The 22,479-nt window shown below is 43.1% G+C and overlaps 1 protein-coding gene across 1 annotated transcript in view; it reads left to right on the forward strand.

Annotated features, from left to right (window-relative positions):
- The window catches only part of LOC124023293 (cytochrome P450 3A27-like), a 39,159-nt gene extending 19,770 nt beyond the window's left edge, over positions 1–19,389 (forward strand). The window contains exons 7-13 of the mRNA XM_046337798.1: positions 2,439–2,587; positions 2,828–2,955; positions 4,209–4,287; positions 14,973–15,133; positions 16,422–16,648; positions 16,776–16,938; positions 19,246–19,389. Of these exons, the coding sequence (XP_046193754.1) occupies positions 2,439–2,587; positions 2,828–2,955; positions 4,209–4,287; positions 14,973–15,133; positions 16,422–16,648; positions 16,776–16,938; positions 19,246–19,371 (1,033 nt within the window). The 3' untranslated portion in view covers positions 19,372–19,389. The remainder of the gene's footprint in view (positions 1–2,438; positions 2,588–2,827; positions 2,956–4,208; positions 4,288–14,972; positions 15,134–16,421; positions 16,649–16,775; positions 16,939–19,245) is intronic.
- Positions 19,390–22,479: the final 3,090 nt, after the last annotated feature.

Genomic DNA, 22,479 nt, shown 5'->3' on the forward strand with positions numbered 1-22,479 from the left:
GTCGGAAGTTTACATACACTTATGTAGGAGTCATTAAAACTCGTTTTCAACCAGTCCACAAATTTCTTGTTAACAAACTATAGTTTTGGCAAGTCGGTTAGGAAAAGGGGGAGGCTTGCAAGCCGGAGAACACCATCCCAACCGTGAAGCACGGTGGGTGGCAGCATCATGTTGTGGGGGTGCTTTGCTGCAGGAGGGACTGGTGTACTTCACAAAATAGATGGCATCATGAGGCACGAAAATTATGTGGATATATTGAAGCAACATCTCAAGACATCAGTCAGGAAGTTAAAGCTTGGTCGCAAATGGGTCTTCCAAACGGACATTGACCCCAAGCATACTTCCAAAGTTGTGGCAAAATGGCTTAAGGACAACAAAGTCAAGGTATTGGAGCGGCCATCACAAAGCCCTGACCTCAATCATATAGAAAAAGTGTGTGCAAGGAGGCCTACAAACCTGACTTAGTTATACCAGCTCTGTCAGGAGGCCTAAATACTGGACTTAGTTATACCAGCTCTGTCAGGAGGCCTAAAAACTGGACTTAGTTATACCAGCTCTGTCAGGAGGCCTAAAAACGGGACTTAGTTATACCAGCTCTGTCAGGAGGCCTAAATACTGGACTTAGTTATACCAGCTCTGTCAGGAGGCCTAAAAACTGGACTTAGTTATACCAGCTCTGTCAGGAGGCCTAAAACTGGACTTAGTTATACCAGCTCTGTCAGGAGGCCAAAAAACTGGACTTAGTTATACCAGCTCTGTCAGGAGGCCAAAAAACTGGACTTAGTTATACCAGCTCTGTCAGGAGGCCTGAAAACTGGACTTAGTTATACCAGCTCTGTCAGGAGGCCTAAAAACTGGACTTAGTTATACCAGCTCTGTCAGGAGGCCTAAAAACTGGACTTAGTTATACCAGCTCTGTCAGGAGGCCTAAAAACTGGACTTAGTTATACCAGCTCTGTCAGGAGGCCTAAAAACTGGACTTAGTTATACCAGCTCTGTCAGAGGCCTAAAAACTGGACTTAGTTATACCAGCTCTGTCAGGAGGCCTAAAAACTGGACATAGTTATACCAGCTCTGTCAGGAGGCCTACATAATGGACTCAGTTATACCAGCTCTGTCAGGAGGCCTAAAACTGGACTTAGTTATACCAGCTCTGTCAGGAGGCCTAAAAACTGGACATAGTTATACCAGCTCTGTCAGGAGGCCTACATAATGGACTCAGTTATACCAGCTCTGTCAGGAGGCCTAAAAACTGGACTTAGTTATACCAGGTCTGTCAGGAGGCCTAAAAACTGGACTTAGTTATACCAGCTCTGTCAGGAGGCCTAAAAACTGGACTTAGTTATACCAGGTCTGTCAGGAGGCCTAAAAACTGGACTTAGTTATACCAGCTCTGTCAGGAGGCCTAAAAACTGGACTTAGTTATACCAGCTCTGCCAGGAGGCCTAAAAACTGGACTTAGTTATACCAGCTCTGTCAGGAGGCCTAAAAACTGGACTTACTTATACCAGCTGTCAGGAGGCCTAAAAACTGGACTTAGTTATACCAGCTCTGTCAGGAGGCCTAAATACTGGATTTAGTTATACCAGCTCTGTCAGGAGGCCTAAAAACTGGACTTAGTTATACCAGCTCTGTCAGGAGGCCTAAAAACTGGACTTAGTTATACCAGCTCTGTCAGGAGGAATGGGCCAAAATTCACCCAACTTATTGTGGGAAGCTTCTGGAAGGCTACCCGAAACGTTTGACCCAAGTTAAACAATTTAAACGTAATGCTACCAAATACTAATTGAGTGTATGTAAACTTCTGACCCACTGGGAATGTGATGAATGAAATAAAAGCAGAAATAAATAATTATCTGTACTATTATCCTGACATTTCACATTCTTAAAATTAAGTGGTGATCCTAATTGACCTAAGACAGGGAAATTTTACTCAGATTAAATGTCAAGAATTGTTGAAAACTGAGTTTAAATGTATTTGGCTAAGGTGTATGTAAACTTCCGACTTCAACAGTGTGTACTCGGCGGTGTCAGAGGAAGGCCCCAAAATTGTCAAAGACTCCAGTCACCCGGAGCCTCCCGAGTGGCGCAATGGTCTAAAGCACCGCAGTGCTCGCTGTGCCACTAGAAATCCTGGTTCGAGTCCAGGCTCTGTTGCAGCTGGCAAGTTGTGTGACAAACACATTTGATTTGTTTTAGTTGTGTGGTCAGCAGTTGTGTGGTCAGCAGTTGTTGCCATTTGTTGTTGTCAGTGGTTGTGTGGTCAGTAGTTGTGTTTTCAGTAGTTGTGTTGTCTGTAGTTTTGTGGTCTGTAGTTGTGTGGTCGGAAGTTGTGTGGTCAGTAGTTTTGTGGTTGTGGTCAGTAGTTGTGGTCCATAGTTGTGGTTCGTAGTTGTGTAATTGTGATCAGTAGTTGTGTAATTGTGGTTGTGTTGCAGGTTCTTTGGGCCCTACAGTATGGACGTGGTCACCAGCACAGCTTTCAGTGTGGACATTGACTCTCTGAACAACCCTTCAGACCCCTTTGTCTCCAACGTCAAGAAGATGTTCAAGTTTAACCTGTTCAACCCACTGTTCCTCCTAATCAGTGAGACTGTATACGTACAAACACACACAGACACAAAGTTGTTCTTTATAATCGTATGTATGTGTATCTTTTTATAAAAATTTCCTCTCCCATCCTCTCCCGTCCTCCTCTCTTCCTCTCTTCTTCACTCCCCTCCTCCTCTTCTCTCCTGTCCTCCTCTACTCTCCTGTCCTCCCCTCCTCCCCTCCTCCTCCCCTCCTCATCTCCTCTCCCCTCCTCTCCCCTCCTCTCCTTCTCCAGTGTTGTTTCCCTTCACTGGTCCGATCTTGGAGAAGATGAAGTTTTCTTTCTTCCCGACTGCAGTGTTGGACTTCTTTTACGCCTCGCTGGCGAAGATCAAATCTGGACGTGACTCTGGGAACTCAACTGTAAACATGTTTTATATTTATATTTGATTATGTTGATATTTTTATCTGTACATTTTATATTTGTACTGTAATATTCTCCACCAATATGGAATGTCCAAATCGATATCATGTCGGAATTGAAAAACACTATTATTGGGACCCAAATATCTTCATTCATGTTAGAATCTGTTTGTGTTAGTTGTGATTGGACCAGATCCCATTAGAATCTGATTGTGTTGGTTGTGATTGGACCAGATCCATTAGAATCTGATTGTGTTGGTTGTGATTGGACCAGATCCATTAGAATCTGATTGTGTTGGTTGTGATTGGACCAGATCCATTAGAATCTGATTGTGTTGGTTGTGATTGGATCAGATCCATTAGAATCTGATTGTGTTGGTTGTGATTGGACCAGATCCATTAGAATCTGATTGTGTTGGTTGTGATTGGACCAGATCCATTAGAATCTGATTGTGTTGGTTGTGATTGGACCAGATCCATTAGAATCTGATTGTGTTGGTTGTGATTGGACCAGATCCATTAGAATCTGATTGTGTTGGTTGTGATTGGACCAGATCCATTAGAATCTGATTGTGTTGGTTGTGATTGGACCAGATCCATTAGAATCTGGTTGTGATTGGACCAGATCCATTAGAATCTGATTGTGTTGGTTGTGATTGGACCAGATCCATTAGAATCTGATTGTGTTGGTTGTGATTGGACCAGATCCATTAGAATCTGATTGTGTTGGTTGTGATTGGACCAGATCCATTAGAATCTGATTGTGTTGGTTGTGATTGGACCAGATCCATTAGAATCTGATTGTGTTGGTTGTGATTGGACCAGATCCATTAGAATCTGATTGTGTTGGTTGTGATTGGACCAGATCCATTAGAATCTGCTTGTGTTGGTTGTGATTGGACCAGATCCATTAGAATCTGATTGTGTTGGTTGTGATTGGACCAGATCCATTAGAATCTGATTGTGTTGGTTGTGATTGGACCAGATCCATTAGAATCTGCTTGTGTTGGTTGTGATTGGACCAGATCCATTAGAATCTGCTTGTGTTGGTTGTGATTGGACCAGATCCATTAGAATCTGATTGTGTTGGTTGTGATTGGACCAGATCCATAAGAATATGTTGGTGATGGTTGTGATTGGACCAGATCCATAAGAATATGTTGGTGATGGTTGTGATTGGACCAGATCCTGTGGAATCTGTTTGTGTTGGATGTGATTGGACCGGATTTGACCTCATGTCTTTCTGCTTCCAGAGTCGGGTGGATTTCTTACAGCTGATGATCGACTCTCAGAAAGGCAACGACACAAAGACAGGAGGGGAACAGACTAAAGGTACCTGGCGAACAAACACCTGTTAACTATTGTTACAAACACACACCTGTAAACTACTGTTACAAACACACACCTGGAAACTACTGTTACAAACACACACCTGGAAACTACTGTTACAAACACACACCTGGAAACTGCTGTTACAAACACACACCTGGAAACTGCTGTTACAAACACACACCTGTAAACTATTACAAACACACACCTGTAAACTATTACAAACATACACCTGTAAACTACTGTTACAAACACACACCTGGAAACTGCTGTTACAAACACACACCTGGAAACTACTGTTACAAACACACACCTGTAAACTACTGTTACAAACACACACCTGTAAACTACTGTTACAAACACACACCTGTAAACTACTGTTACAAACACACACCTGTAAACTATTACAAACACACACCTGTAAACTATTACAAACACACACCTGGAAACTACTGTTACAAACACACACCTGGAAACTGCTGTTACAAACACACACCTGGAAACTGCTGTTACAAACACACACCTGGAAACTACTGTTACAAACACACACCTGGAAACTACTGTTACAAACACACACCTGGAAACGACTGTTACAAACACACACCTGTAAACTACTGTTACAAACACATACCTGTAAACTACTGTTACAAACACACACCTGTACACTACTGTTACAAACACACACCTGTAAACTACTGTTACAAACACACACCTGTAAACTGCTGTTACAAACACACACCTGTAAACCACTGTTACAAACACACACCTGGAAACTGCTGTTACAAACACACACCTGTAAACTACTGTTACAAACACATACCTGTAAACTACTGTTACAAACACACACCTGTACACTACTGTTACAAACACACACCTGTAAACTACTGTTACAAACACACACCTGTAAACTGCTGTTACAAACACACACCTGTAAACCACTGTTACAAACACACACCTGGAAACTGCTGTTACAAACACACACCTGGAAACTGCTGTTACAAACACACACCTGGAAACTGCTGTTACAAACACACACGTGGAAACTACTGTTACAAACACACACCTGTAAACTACTGTTACAAACACACACCTGGAAACTGCAGTTACAAACACACACCTGGAAACTGCTGTTATAAACACACACCTGTAAATTGCTGTTACAAACACACACCTGGAAACTGCTGTTACAAACACACACCTGGAAACTGCTGTTACAAACACACACCTGGAAACTACTGTTACAAACACACACCTGTAAACTACTGTTACAAACACACACCTGAAACTGCTGTTAACACACACCTTTAAACTACTGTTACAAACACACACCTGTAAACTATTACAAACACACACGTGGAAACTGCTGTTACAAACACACACCTGGAAACTGCTGTTACAAACACACACCTGGAAACTACTGTTACAAACACACACCAGTAAACTACTGTTACAAACACACACCTGGAAACTGCTGTTACAAACACACACCTGGAAACTGCTGTTACAAACACACACCTGTAAACTATTACAAACACACACCTGTAAACTATTACAAACATACACCTGTAAACTACTGTTACAAACACACACCTGGAAACTGCTGTTACAAACACACACCTGGAAACTGCTGTTACAAACACACACCTGGAAACTACTGTTACAAACACACACCTGTAAACTGCTGTTACAAACACACACCTGTAAACTGCTGTTACAAACACACACCTGTTACAAACACACACCTGTAAACTGCTGTTACAAACACACACCTGGAAACTGCTTTTACAAACACACACTTGTAAACTGCTGTTACAAACACACACCTGTAAACTACTGTTACAAACACACACTTGTAAACTACTGTTACAAACACACACCTGTAAACTACTGTTACAAACACACACCTGTAACCTACTGTTACAAACACACACCTGGAAACTGCTGTTACAAACACACACCTGGAAACTGCTGTTACAAACACACACCTGAAACTGCTGTTACAAACACACACCTGGAAACTGCTGTTACAAACACACACCTGTAAACTGCTGTTACAAACACACACCTGTAAACTGCTGTTACAAACACACACCTGTAAACTGCTGTTACAAACACACACCTGGAAACTGCTGTTACAAACACACACCTGGAAACTGCTGTTACAAACACACACCTGTAAACTGCTGTTACAAACACACACCTGGAAACTGCTGTTACAAACACACACCAGGAAACTGCTGTTACAAACACACACCTGGAAACTGCTGTTACAAACACACACCTGGAAACTGCTGTTACAAACACACACCTGTAAACGGCTGTTACAAACACACACCTGGAAACTGCTGTTAAAACACACACCTGGAAACTGCTGTTACAAACACACACCTGTAAACTACTGTTACAAACACACACCTGGAAACTGCTGTTACAAACACACACCTGTAAACTGCTGTTACAAACACACACCTGTAAACTACTGTTACAAACACACACCTGTAAACTATTACAAACACACACCTGGAAACTGCTGTTACAAACACACACCTCTAAACTACTGTTACAAACACACACCTGTAAACTATTACAAACACACACGTGTAAAGTACTGTTACAAACACACACCTGGAAACTGCTGTTACAAACACACACCTGGAAACTATTACAAACACACACCTGTAAACTACTGTTACATACACACACCTGGAAACTGCTGTTACAAACACACACCTGGAAACTGCTGTTACAAACACACACCTGGAAACTGCTGTTACAAACACACACCTGGAAACTGCTGTTACAAACACACACCTGGAAACTGCTGTTACAAACACACACCTGGAAACTGCTGTTACAAACACACACCTGGAAACTGCTGTTACAAACACACACCTGGAAACTACTGTTACAAACACACACCTGTAAACTACTGTTACAAACACATACCTGTAAACTACTGTTACAAACACACACCTGTACACTACTGTTACAAACACACACCTGTAAACTACTGTTACAAACACACACCTGTAAACTGCTGTTACAAACACACACCTGTAAACCGCTGTTACAAACACACACCTGGAAACTGCTGTTACAAACACACACCTGCAAACTGCTGTTACAAACACACACCTGTAAACTATTACAAACACACACCTGGAAACTGCTGTTACAAACACACACCTTTAAACTACTGTTACAAACACACACCTGTAAACTGTTGTTACAAACACACACGTGGAAACTACTGTTACAAACACAAACCTGTAAACTACTGTTACAAACACACACCTGTAAACTACTGTTACAAACACACACCTGGAAACTGCAGTTACAAACACACACCTGGAAACTGCTGTTACAAACACACACCTGGAAACTACTGTTACAAACACACACCTGTAAACTACTGTTACAAACACACACCTGGAAACTGCTGTTACAAACACACACATGGAAACTGCTGTTACAAACACACACCTGTAAACTATTACAAACACACACCTGTAAACTATTACAAACACACACCTGTAAACTACTGTTACAAACACACACCTGGAAACTGCTGTTACAAACACATACCTGGAAACTGCTGTTACAAACACACACCTGGAAACTACTGTTACAAACACACACCTGTAAACTGCTGTTACAAACACACACCTGTAAACTGCTGTTACAAACACACACCTGTAAACTGCTGTTACAAAGACACACATGTTACAAACACACACCTGGAAACTTCTGTTACAAACACACACCTGGAAACTGCTTTTACAAACACACACTTGTAAACTGCTGTTACAAACACACACCTGTAAACTATTACAAACACACACTTGTAAACTACTGTTACAAACACACACCTGTAAACTACTGTTACAAACACACACCTGTAAACTACTGTTACAAACACACACCTGGAAACTGCTGTTACAAACACACACCTGGAAACTGCTGTTACAAACACACACCTGGAAACTGCTGTTACAAACACACACCTGTAAACTGCTGTTACAAACACACACCTGTAAACTGCTGTTACAAACACACACCTGTAAACTGCTGTTACAAACACACACCTGTAAACTATTACAAACACACACCTGGAAACTACTGTTACAAACACACACCTGGAAACTACTGTTACAAACACACACCTGGAAACTGCTGTTACAAACACACACCTGGAAACTGCTGTTACAAACACACACCTGTAAACTGCTGTTACAAACACACACCTGGAAACTGCTGTTACAAACACACACCTGGAAACTGCTGTTACAAACACACACCTGGAAACTGCTGTTACAAACACACACCTGGAAACTGCTGTTACAAACACACACCTGGAAACTGCTGTTACAAACACACACCTGTTACAAACACACACCTGGAAACTGCTGTTACAAACACACACCTGTAAACTGCTGTTACAAACACACACCTGGAAACTGCTGTTAAAAACACACACCTGGAAACTACTGTTACAAACACACACCTGGAAACTGCTGTTACAAACACTGCTGTTACAAACACCCACCTGTAAACTGTTACAAATACACACCTGTAAACTACTGTTACAAACACACACCTGTAAACTACTGTTACAAACACACACCTGGAAACTGCTGTTACAAACACACACCTGTAAACTACTGTTACAAACACACACCTGGAAACTGCTGTTACAAACACACACCTGGAAACTGCTGTTACAAACACACACCTGGAAACTATTACAAACACACACCTGTAAACTACTGTTACATACACACACCTGGAAACTGCTGTTACAAACACACACCTGGAAACTACTGTTACAAACACACACCTGGAAACTGCTGTTACAAACAAACACCTGTAAACTATTACAAACACACACCTGTAAACTATTACAAACACACACCTATAAACTGCTGTTACAAACACACACCTGGAAACTGCTGTTACAAACACACACCTGTAAACTACTGTTACAAACACACCTGTTACAAAACACACACCTATAAACTGCTGTTACAAACACACACCTGAAACTGCTGTTACAAACACACACCTGGAAACTGCTGTTACAAACACTGCTGTTACAAACACCTACCTGTAAACTGTTACAAATACACACCTGTAAACTACTGTTACAAACACACACCTGTAAACTACTGTTACAAACACACACCTGGAAACTGCTGTTACAAACACACACCTGTAAACTACTGTTACAAACACACACCTGGAAACTGCTGTTACAAACACACACCTGGAAACTGCTGTTACAAACACACACCTGGAAACTATTACAAACACACACCTGTAAACTACTGTTACATACACACACCTGGAAACTGCTGTTACAAACACACACCTGGAAACTACTGTTACAAACACACACCTGGAAACTGCTGTTACAAGCAAACACCTGTAAACTATTACAAACACACACCTGTAAACTATTACAAACACACACCTATAAACTGCTGTTACAAACACACACCTGGAAACTGCTGTTACAAACACACACCTGTAAACTACTGTTACAAACACACACCTGTTACAAACACACACCTGTAAACTGCTGTTACAAACACACACCTGTAAACTGCTGTTACAAACACACACCTGGAAACTGCTGTTACAAACACACACCTGTAAACTGCTGTTACAAACACACACCTGGAAACTGCTGTTACAAAACACACCTGTAAACTGCTGTTACAAACACACACCTGTAAACTATTACAAACACACACCTGGAAACTGCTGTTACAAACACACACCTGTAAACTACTGTTACAAACACACACCTGTAAACTACTGTTACAAACACACACCTGGAAACTGCTGTTACAAACACACACCTGGAAACTGCTGTTACAAACACACACCTGGAAACTGCTGTTACAAACACACACCTGTAAACTGCTGTTACAAACACACACCTGTAAACTATTACAAACACACACCTGTAAACTGCTGTTACAAACACACACCTGTAAACTGCTGTTACAAACACACACCTGGAAACTGCTGTTACAAACACACACCTGTAAACTATTACAAACACACACCTGTAAACTATTACAAACACACACCTGGAAACTGCTGTTACAAACACACACCTGGAAACTGCTGTTACAAACACACACCTGGAAACTGCTGTTACAAACACACACCTGGAAACTACTGTTACAAATACACACCTGTAAACTACTGTTACAAACACACCTGTAAACTAGTGTTACAAACGCACACCTGTAAACTGCTGTTACAAACACACACCTGTAAACTACTGTTACAAACACACACCTGGAAACTGCTGTTACAAACACTGCTGTTACAAACACCCACCTGTAAACTGTTACAAATACACACCTGTAAACTACTGTTACAAACACACACCTGGAAACTACTGTTACAAATACACACCTGTAAACTGCTGTTACAAACACACACCTGTAAACTGCTGTTACAAACACACACCTGTAAACTGCTGTTACAAACACACACCTGGAAACTGCTGTTAAAAACACACACCTGGAAACTGCTGTTACTAACACACACCTGTAAACTACTGTTACAAACACACACCTGGAAACTGCTGTTACAAACACACACCTGTAAACTATTACAAACACACACCTGTAAACTACTGTTACAAATACACACCTGGAAACTGCTGTTACAAACACACACCTGGAAACTACTGTTACAAACACACACCTGAAACTGCTGTTACAAACAAACACCTGTAAACTATTACAAACACACACCTGTAAACTATTACAAACACACACCTGTAAACTGCTGTTACAAACACACACCTGAAACTGCTGTTACAAACACACACCTGTAAACTACTGTTACAAACACACACCTGTAAACTGCTGTTACAAACACACACCTGTTACAAACACACACCTGGAAACTGCTGTTACAAACACACACCTGTAAACTGCTGTTACAAACACACACCTGGAAACTGCTGTTACAAACACACACCTGTAAACTACTGTTACAAACACACACCTGGAAACTGCTGTTACAAACACACACCTGGAAACTGCTGTTACAAACACACACCTGGAAACTATTACAAACACACACCTGTAAACTACTGTTACATACACACACCTGGAAACTGCTGTTACAAACACACACCTGGAAACTACTGTTACAAACACACACCTGGAAACTGCTGTTACAAGCAAACACCTGTAAACTATTACAAACACACACCTGTAAACTATTACAAACACACACCTATAAACTGCTGTTACAAACACACACCTGGAAACTGCTGTTACAAACACACACCTGTAAACTACTGTTACAAACACACACCTGTTACAAACACACACCTGTAAACTGCTGTTACAAACACACACCTGGAAACTGCTGTTACAAACACACACCTGGAAACTGCTGTTACAAACACACACCTGTAAACTGCTGTTACAAACACACACCTGGAAACTGCTGTTACAAACACACACCTGTAAACTGCTGTTACAAACACACACCTGTAAACTATTACAAATACACACCTGGAAACTGCTGTTACAAACACACACCTGTAAACTACTGTTACAAACACACACCTGTAAACTACTGTTACAAACACACACCTGGAAACTGCTGTTACAAACACACACCTGGAAACTGCTGTTACAAACACACACCTGGAAACTGCTGTTACAAACACACACCTGTAAACTGCTGTTACAAACACACACCTGTAAACTATTACAAACACACACCTGTAAACTGCTGTTACAAACACACACCTGTAAACTGCTGTTACAAACACACACCTGGAAACTGCTGTTACAAACACACACCTGTAAACTATTACAAACACACACCTGTAAACTATTACAAACACACACCTGGAAACTGCTGTTACAAACACACACCTGGAAACTGCTGTTACAAACACACACCTGGAAACTGCTGTTACAAACACACACCTGGAAACTACTGTTACAAATACACACCTGTAAACTACTGTTACAAACACACCTGTAAACTAGTGTTACAAACGCACACCTGTAAACTGCTGTTACAAACACACACCTGTAAACTACTGTTACAAACACACACCTGGAAACTGCTGTTACAAACACTGCTGTTACAAACACCCACCTGTAAACTGTTACAAATACACACCTGTAAACTACTGTTACAAACACACACCTGGAAACTACTGTTACAAATACACACCTGTAAACTGCTGTTACAAACACACACCTGTAAACTGCTGTTACAAACACACACCTGTAAACTGCTGTTACAAACACACACCTGGAAACTGCTGTTAAAAACACACACCTGGAAACTGCTGTTACTAACACACACCTGTAAACTACTGTTACAAACACACACCTGGAAACTGCTGTTACAAACACACACCTGTAAACTATTACAAACACACACCTGTAAACTACTGTTACAAATACACACCTGGAAACTGCTGTTACAAACACACACCTGGAAACTACTGTTACAAACACACACCTGGAAACTGCTGTTACAAACAAACACCTGTAAACTATTACAAACACACACCTGTAAACTATTACAAACACACACCTGTAAACTGCTGTTACAAACACACACCTGGAAACTGCTGTTACAAACACACACCTGTAAACTACTGTTACAAACACACACCTGTAAACTGCTGTTACAAACACACACCTGTTACAAACACACACCTGGAAACTGCTGTTACAAACACACACCTGGAAACTGCTGTTACAAACACACACCTGGAAACTGCTGTTAAAAACACACACCTGGAAACTACTGTTACAAACACACACCTGGAAACTGCTGTTACAAACACTGCTGTTACAAACACCCACCTGTAAACTGTTACAAATACACACCTGTAAACTACTGTTACAAACACACACCTGTAAACTACTGTTACAAACACACACCTGGAAACTGCTGTTACAAACACACACCTGTAAACTACTGTTACAAACACACACCTGGAAACTACTGTTACAAACACACACCTGTAAACTGCTGTTACAAACACACACCTGTAAACTACTGTTACAAACACACACCTGGAAACTGCTGTTACAAACACACACCTGGAAACTGCTGTTACAAACACACACCTGGAAACTATTACAAACACACACCTGTAAACTACTGTTACATACACACACCTGGAAACTGCTGTTACAAACACATACCTGGAAACTACTGTTACAAACACACACCTGGAAACTGCTGTTACAAACAAACACCTGTAAACTATTACAAACACACACCTGTAAACTATTACAAACACACACCTATAAACTGCTGTTACAAACACACACCTGGAAACTGCTGTTACAAACACACACCTGGAAACTGCTGTTACAAACACACACCTGGAAACTGCTGTTACAAACACACACCTGGAAACTGCTGTTACAAACACACACCTGTAAACTGCTGTTACAAACACACACCTGTAAACTATTACAAATACACACCTGGAAACTGCTGTTACAAACACACACCTGTAAACTACTGTTACAAACACACACCTGTAAACTACTGTTACAAACACACACCTGGAAACTGCTGTTACAAACACACACCTGGAAACTGCTGTTACAAACACACACCTGGAAACTGCTGTTACAAACACACACCTGGAAACTGCTGTTACAAACACACACCTGTAAACTATTACAAACACACACCTGTAAACTGCTGTTACAAACACACACCTGTAAACTGCTGTTACAAACACACACCTGGAAACTGCTGTTACAAACACACACCTTTAAACTATTACAAACACACACCTGTAAACTATTACAAACACACACCTGGAAACTGCTGTTACAAACACACACCTGGAAACTGCTGTTACAAACACACACCTGGAAACTGCTGTTACAAACACACACCTGGAAACTACTGTTACAAATACACACCTGTAAACTACTGTTACAAACACACCTGTAAACTACTGTTACAAACGCACACCTGTAAACTGCTGTTACAAACACACACCTGTAAACTACTGTTACAAACACACACCTGGAAACTGCTGTTACAAACACTGCTGTTACAAACACCCACCTGTAAACTGTTACAAATACACACCTGTAAACTACTGTTACAAACACACACCTGTAAACTACTGTTACAAACACACACCTGGAAACTGCTGTTACAAACACACACCTGGAAACTACTGTTACAAATACACACCTGTAAACTGCTGTTACAAACACACACCTGTAAACTGCTGTTACAAACACACACCTGTAAACTGCTGTTACAAACACACACCTGGAAACTACTGTTACAAACACATACCTGTAAACTGCTGTTACAAACACACACCTGGAAACTGCTGTTACAAACACACACCTGTAAACTGCTGTTACAAACACACACTTGTTACAAACACACACCTGGAAACTGCTGTTACAAACACACACTTGTTACAAACACACACCTGTAAACTGCTGTTACAAACACACACCTGGAAACTGCTGTTACAAACACACACTTGTTACAAACACACACCTGTAAACTGCTGTTACAAACACACACCTGAAACTGCTGTTACAAACACACACCTGTAAACTGCTGTTACAAACACACACTTGTTACAAACATATTCTCTCTCCTATTCCCTCCTCTCCTCTCCTCTCTCTCCACAGGACTGACTGATCATGAGATCTTGTCTCAGGCCATCATGTTCATCTTCGGTGGCTACGAGACCAGCAGCAGTACTATGAGTTTCCTGGCCTATAACCTGGCAACCAATCCCCACACCATGACCAAACTGCAGGAAGAGATAGATACTGTGTTCCCCAACAAGGTAATCCCCACACCATGACCAAACTGCAGGAGGAGATAGATACTGTGTTCCCCAAAAAGGTAATCCCCACACCATGACCAAACTGCAGGAGGAGATAGATACTGTGTTCCCCAACAAGGTAATCCCCACACCATGACCAAACTGCAGGAGGAGATAGATACTGTGTTCCCCAACAAGGTAACCCCACAACATGACCAAACTGCAGGAGGAAATAGATACTGTGTTCTCCAACAGATGTGTTGAGGTACTGATGTGTGTGTAACCCCGGTGTCAGATGGGGTGAGGTACTGATGTGTTGTAACCCGGTGTCAGATGGGGTGAGGTACTGATGTGTGTGTATCCCCGGTGTCAGATGGGGTGAGGTACTGATGTGTGTGTAACCCCGGTGTCAGATGGGGTGAGGTACTGATGTGTGTGTAACCCCGGTGTCAGATGGGGTGAGGTACTGATGTGTATGTAACCCCGGTGTCAGATGGGGTGAGGTGCTGATGTGTGTGTAACCCCGGTGTCAGATGGGGTGAGGTACTGATGTGTATGTAACCACGGTGTCAGATGGGGTGAGGTACTGATGTGTGTGTAACCCCGGTGTCAGATGGGGTGAGGTACTGATGTGTGTGTAACCCCGGTGTCAGATGGGGTGAGGTACTGATGTGTGTGTAACCCCGGTGTCAGATGAGGTGAGGTACTGATGTGTGTTTAACCCCGGTGTCAGATGGGGTGAGGTACTGATGTGTATGTAACCCCGGTGTCAGATGGGGTGAGGTACTGATGTGTGTGTAACCCCGGTGTCAGATGAGGTGAGGTACTGATGTGTGTTTAACCCCGGTGTCAGATGGGGTGAGGTACTGATGTGTGTGTAACCCCGGTGTCAGATGAGGTGAGGTACTGATGTGTGTTTAACCCCGGTGTCAGATGGGGTGAGGTACTGATGTGTGTGTAACCCCGGTGTCAGATGAGGTGAGGTACTGATGTGTGTTTAACCCCGGTGTCAGATGGGGTGAGGTACTGATGTGTGTGTAACCCCGGTGTCAGATGAGGTGAGGTACTGATGTGTGTGTAACCCCGGTGTCAGATGAGGTGAGGTACTGATGTGTATGTAACCCCGGTGTCAGATGGGGTGAGGTACTGATGTGTATGTAACCACAACAGTGAATCAACCCACTCAGGTGACGCACCCCCTGATGAAGATAGATCCTGTGTGGGTGCCAGATGTGTTGAGGTACTGATGTGTGTGTAACCCCGGTGTCAGATGGGATGAGTTACTGATGTGTATGTAACCACGGTGCAGGCTCCAATCCAGTACGAAGCTCTGATGCAGATGGACTATTTGGACTGTGTGTTGAACGAGTCTCTGAGACTGTACCCCATCGCCCCGCGACTGGAGAGGGTCGCCAAGAAGACGGTGGAGATCAACGGCATCGTCATCCCCAAAGACTGCGTTGTCCTGGTTCCCACGTGGACCCTCCACCGTGACCCAGAGATCTGGTCTGACCCTGAGGAGTTCAAACCAGAGAGGTACTGGACCGCACCGTAACCACAATACAACCATAACACAACCTTAATACAACCACAGTACAACAATATCACAACCACAAATCAACTACAATACAATGTGTAATGTGTCTGCCCTCCCCCTGTCCAGGTTCAGTAAGGAGAACAAGGAGCCTATTGATCCGAACACGTACATGCCGTTTGGGGCGGGGCCCAGGAACTGTATCGGGATGCGCTTCGCCCTGATCATGATCAAACTGGCCATGGTCGAGATCCTCCAGAGTTTCACTTTCTCCGTCTGCGACGAGACCGAGGTGAGACGCTCACCTGAGCAGACAGAATATGACACCATCAAACATCAGTTTCTGTTTCAGCATGGTCACCACCTGTTTTAACATGGTCAGCACCTGTTTTAGCATGGTCACCACCTGTTTTAACATGGTCACCACGTGTTTTATTATGGTCACCACGTGTTTTAACATGGTCACCACCTGTTTAACATGGTCACCACCTGTTTTAACATGGTCAGCACCTGTTTTAACATGGTCACCACCTGTTTTAGCATGGTTACCACCTGTTTTAACATGGTCACCACCTGTTTTAACATGGTCACCACCTGTTTTAACATGGTCACCACCTGTTTTAACATGGTCACCACCTGTTTTAACATGGTCACCACCTGTTTAACATGGTCACCACCTGTTTTAACATGGTCACCACCTGTTTTAACATGGTCACCACCTGTTTTAACATGGTCACCACCTGTTTAACATGGTCACCACCTGTTTAACATGGTCACCACCTGTTTAACATGGTCAGCACCTGCATGGTCACCACCTGTTTTTACATGGTCACCACCAGTTTAACATGGTCACCACCTGTTTAACATGGTCAGCACCTGCATGGTCAGCACCTGTTTTAACATGGTCACCACCTGTTTTAACATGGTCACCACCTGTTTTAACATGGTCACCACCTGTTTTAACATGGTCACCACCTGTTTAACATGGTCACCACCTGTTTTAACATGGTCACCACCTGTTTTAACATGGTCACCACCTGTTTTTACATGGTCACCACCTGTTTTTACATGGTCACCACCTGTTTTAACATGGTCACCACCTGTTTTAACATGGTCACCATCTGTTTTAACATGGTCACCACCTGTTTTTACATGGTCACCACCTGTTTTTACATGGTCACCACCTGTTTTTACATGGTCACCACCTGTTTTAACATGGTCACCACCTGTTTTAACATGGTCACCACCTGTTTAACATGGTCACCACCTGTTTAACATGGTCACCACCTGTTTAACATGGTCAGCACCTGCATGGTCACCACCTGTTTTTACATGGTCACCACCAGTTTAACATGGTCACCACCTGTTTAACATGGTCAGCACCTGCATGGTCAGCACCTGTTTTAACATGGTCACCACCTGTTTTAACATGGTCACCACCTGTTTTAACATGGTCACCACCTGTTTTAACATGGTCACCACCTGTTTTTACATGGTCACCACCTGTTTTAACATGGTCACCACCTGTTTTAACATGGTCACCACCTGTTTAACATGGTCACCACCTGTTTAACATGGTCACCACCTGTTTAACATGGTCAGCACCTGCATGGTCACCACCTGTTTTTACATGGTCACCACCAGTTTAACATGGTCACCACCTGTTTAACATGGTCAGCACCTGCATGGTCAGCACCTGTTTTAACATGGTCACCACCTGTTTTAACATGGTCACCACCTGTTTTAACATGGTCACCACCTGTTTTAACATGGTCACCACCTGTTTAACATGGTCACCACCTGTTTTAACATGGTCACCACCTGTTTTAACATGGTCACCACCTGTTTTAACATGGTCACCACCTGTTTTTACATGGTCACCACCTGTTTTTACATGGTCACCACCTGTTTTAACATGGTCACCACCTGTTTTAACATGGTCACCATCTGTTTTAACATGGTCACCACCTGTTTTTACATGGTCACCACCTGTTTTTACATGGTCACCACCTGTTTTTACATGGTCACCACCTGTTTAACATGGTCACCACCTGTTTTAACATGGTCACCACCTGTTTAACATGGTCACCACCTGTTTAACATGGTCACCACCTGTTTTTACATGGTCACCACCTGTTTTTACATGGTCACCACCTGTTTAACATGGTCACCACCTGTTTTAACATGGTCACCACCTGTTTAACATGGTCACCACCTGTTTAACATGGTCACCACCTGTTTAACATGGTCAGCACCTGCATGGTCACCACCTGTTTTAACATGGTCACCACCTGTTTAACATGGTCACCACCTGTTTTTACATGGTCACCACCTGTTTTAACATGGTCACCACCTGTTTTTACATGGTCACCACCTGTTTTTACATGGTCACCACCTGTTTTTACATGGTCACCACCTGTTTAACATGGTCACCACCTGTTTAACATGGTCAGCACCTGCATGGTCACCACCTGTTTTTACATGGTCATCACCAGTTTAACATGGTCACCACCTGTTTAACATGGTCAGCACCTGCATGGTCAGCACCTGTTTTAACATGGTCACCACCTGTTTTAACATGGTCTGTTATTCTCTATAGATCCCTTTGGAGATTGACAACCAGGGTTTCCTGATGCCAAAACGACCAATCAAACTGAGGCTGGACCCCCGTAGCAACACCCCTAGCAACACCACCGCTACCACTCTGAAGAGTCCAACAATGTGACCGAATGCAGGAGCCCCCACCCTACTCTAGAGCCCCCACCCTACTCTAGAGCACCCCACCCTACTCTAGAGCCCCCCTAGAGCCCCCCACCCTACCCTAGAGCACACCACCCTACTCTAGAGCCCCCACCCTACCCTAGAGCCCCCCACCCTACCCTAGAGCACCCCACCCTACTCTAGAGCCCCCACCCTACCCTAGAGCCCCCCACCCTACCCTAGAGCCCCCCCCACCCTACCCTAGATCACCCCACGCTACCCTAGAGCACCCCACCCTACCCTAGAGCACCCCACCCCACCCTAGTGTCCCCCACCCTACCCTAGAGCCCCCCACCCTACCCTAGAGCACCCCACCCTACCCTAGAGCACCCCACCCCACCCTAGTGTCCCCCACCCCACCCTAGAGCCCCCCACCCTACCCTAGAGCCCCCCACCCTACCCTAGAGCCCCCCACCCTACCCTAGAGCGCCCCCCACCCTACCCTAGAGCACCCCACCCTTCCCTAGAGCCCCCCCTAGAGCCCCCCACCCTACCCTAGAGCCCCCCTAGAGGCCCCCACCCTACCCTAGAGCACCCCACCCTACTCTAGAGCCCCCCACCCTACCCTAGAGCACCCCACCCTACTCTAGAGCACCCTACCCTACCCGGGAGAACCCTACTATATACAGTGGGGCAAAAAAGTATTTAGTCAGCCACCAATTGTGCAAGTTCTCCCAATTAAAAAGATGAGAGGCCTGTAATTTTCATCATAGGTACACTTCAACTATGACAGACAAAATTAGGGAAAAAAATCCAGAAAATCACATTGTAGGATTTTTAATGAATTTATTTGCAAATTGTGGTGGAAAATAAGTATTTGATCACCTAGAAACAAGCAAGATTTCTGGCTCTCACAGACCTGTAACTTCTTCTTTAAGAGGCCCCCCCCCCTCCTCCACTCGTTACCTGTATTAATGGCACCTGTTTGAACTTGTTATCAGTATAAAATACACCTGTCCACAACCTCAATCAGTCACACACACACAATGAAATGTTCAGTTCAGTCAGTTCAATCAGAAATTACATTTAAAATGGCACATAACTGATAAAGCGCTGGGATTGAATCCTGGTCTCAGTCGTATGCTTGGTTTGAGTAGGACTCAGAAACCCATTTCCACCAGATAAAAGAGAGATAGTAATACTATGGCTGCATTGGAGGTACATGTCTTGTTAAAGTTAGAGACCAGGGGGTATTAAATCCATGGCATGATGTCATGTCTGGATCCTGGACACTGGTGGCTGGAGGCTTGAATTCTCCTAGAATGTAGAACTCTAGCTGGTGTTCTCTAGAACTGTACTCTCATTCTGTTCCTCTGGGTGTTCTGCTGTCCAGTCATTCCAAAATAGAATCTTTACTGTCTGTTGAGATGATCCCTGCAGCTGCTTGGTTTTAACTTTAATCATCACAAACCAATAAAATCATCACGCTAATGAACAAGGTCGTCTGTGTATTTTATTAGCATCCATAAGACAAAACATTATAGATGATTGTCTACTGTAGGCATGTTGGTTGATGCTCAGTGTTAAATTCTCATTTCTTCATCCCAACCAATCTCTTAATAAGAAAATTCACAAATCAACTTGATTGGACGCACACAACACAAGTTTACATACACTTCGGTTGGAGTCATTAAAACTAGTTTTTCAACCACTCCACAAATGTCTTGTTAACAAACTATAGTTTTGGCAAGTCGGTTAGGACATCTACTTTGTGCATGACCCAAGTCAAGTAATTTTAGAAGCTTCTGATAGGCTAACTGACATCATTTGAGTAAATTGGTGGTGTACCTGTGGATGTATTTCAAGGCCTGCCTTCAAACTCGGTGCCTCTTTGCTTGACATCAAAGAAATCAGCCAAGACCTCAGAAAAAACATTGTAGACCTCCACAAGTCTGGTTTATCCTTGGGAGCAATTTCCAAACACCTGAAGGTACCACGTTCATCTGTACAAACAATAGTATGCAAGTATAAACACCATGGGACTACTCAGCCGTCATACCGCTCAGGAAGGAGACACGTTCTGTGTCCTAGAGATGAACGTACTTTGGTGCGAAAAGTGCAAATCAATCCCAGAACAACAGCAAAGTACCATGTGAAGATGCTGGAGGAAACAGGTACAAAAGTATCTATATCCACAGTAAAACGAGTCCTATATCAACATAACCCTAAAGGCCGCTCTGCAAGGAAGAAGCCACTGCTCCAAAACCGCCATAAAAAAGCCAGACTACGGTTTGCAACTGCACATGGGGACAAAGATTGTACTTTTTGGAGAAATGTCCTCAGGTCTGATGAAACAAAAATAGAACTGTTTGGCCATAATGACCATCATTATGTTTGGCGGAAAAAGGGGGAGGCTTGCAAGCCAAAGAACACCATGCCAACCGTGAAGCACAGGGGTGGCAGCATCATGTTGTGGGGATGCTTTGCTGCAGGAGGGACTGGTGCACTTTACAAAATAGATGTGGGCATATTGAAGCAACATCTCAAGACATCAGTCACGAAGTTAAAGCTTCGTCGCAAATGGGTCTTCCAAATGGACAATGACCCCAAGCATACTTCCAAAGTTGTGACAAAATGGACAACAACGTCAAGCTGTTGGAGTGGTCATCACAAAGCCCTGAACTCAATCCCATAGAAAATGTGTGGGCAGATCTGAAAAAGCGTGTGCGAGTAAGGAGGCCCTCAAACCTGACTCAGTTACACCAGCTCTGTCAGGAGGAATGGGCCAAAATTCACCCAACTTATTGTGGAAAGCTTGTGGAAGGCTACCCGAAACGTTTGACGCAAGTTAGACAATTTATAGGTAATGCTACCAAATACTAATTGAGTGTATGTAAACTTCTGACCCACTGGGAATGTGATGAATGAAATACAAGCTGAAATAAATCATTCCCTCTACTATTATTCTGACATTTCTCATTCTTAAAATGAAGTGGTGATTCTAACAGACATAAAACATGTTTACTAGGATTAATTGTCAGGAATTATGAAAAACTGAGTTTAAATGTATTTGGCTAAGGTGTATGTATCCTTCCGACTTCAACTGTATATAAGGCTCAAATATTCATGTTTC

The sequence above is a fragment of the Oncorhynchus gorbuscha genome, unplaced genomic scaffold (assembly GCF_021184085.1).
Source record: "Oncorhynchus gorbuscha isolate QuinsamMale2020 ecotype Even-year unplaced genomic scaffold, OgorEven_v1.0 Un_scaffold_1577, whole genome shotgun sequence".
In the NCBI taxonomy this organism is placed as follows: Eukaryota; Metazoa; Chordata; class Actinopteri; order Salmoniformes; family Salmonidae; genus Oncorhynchus; species Oncorhynchus gorbuscha.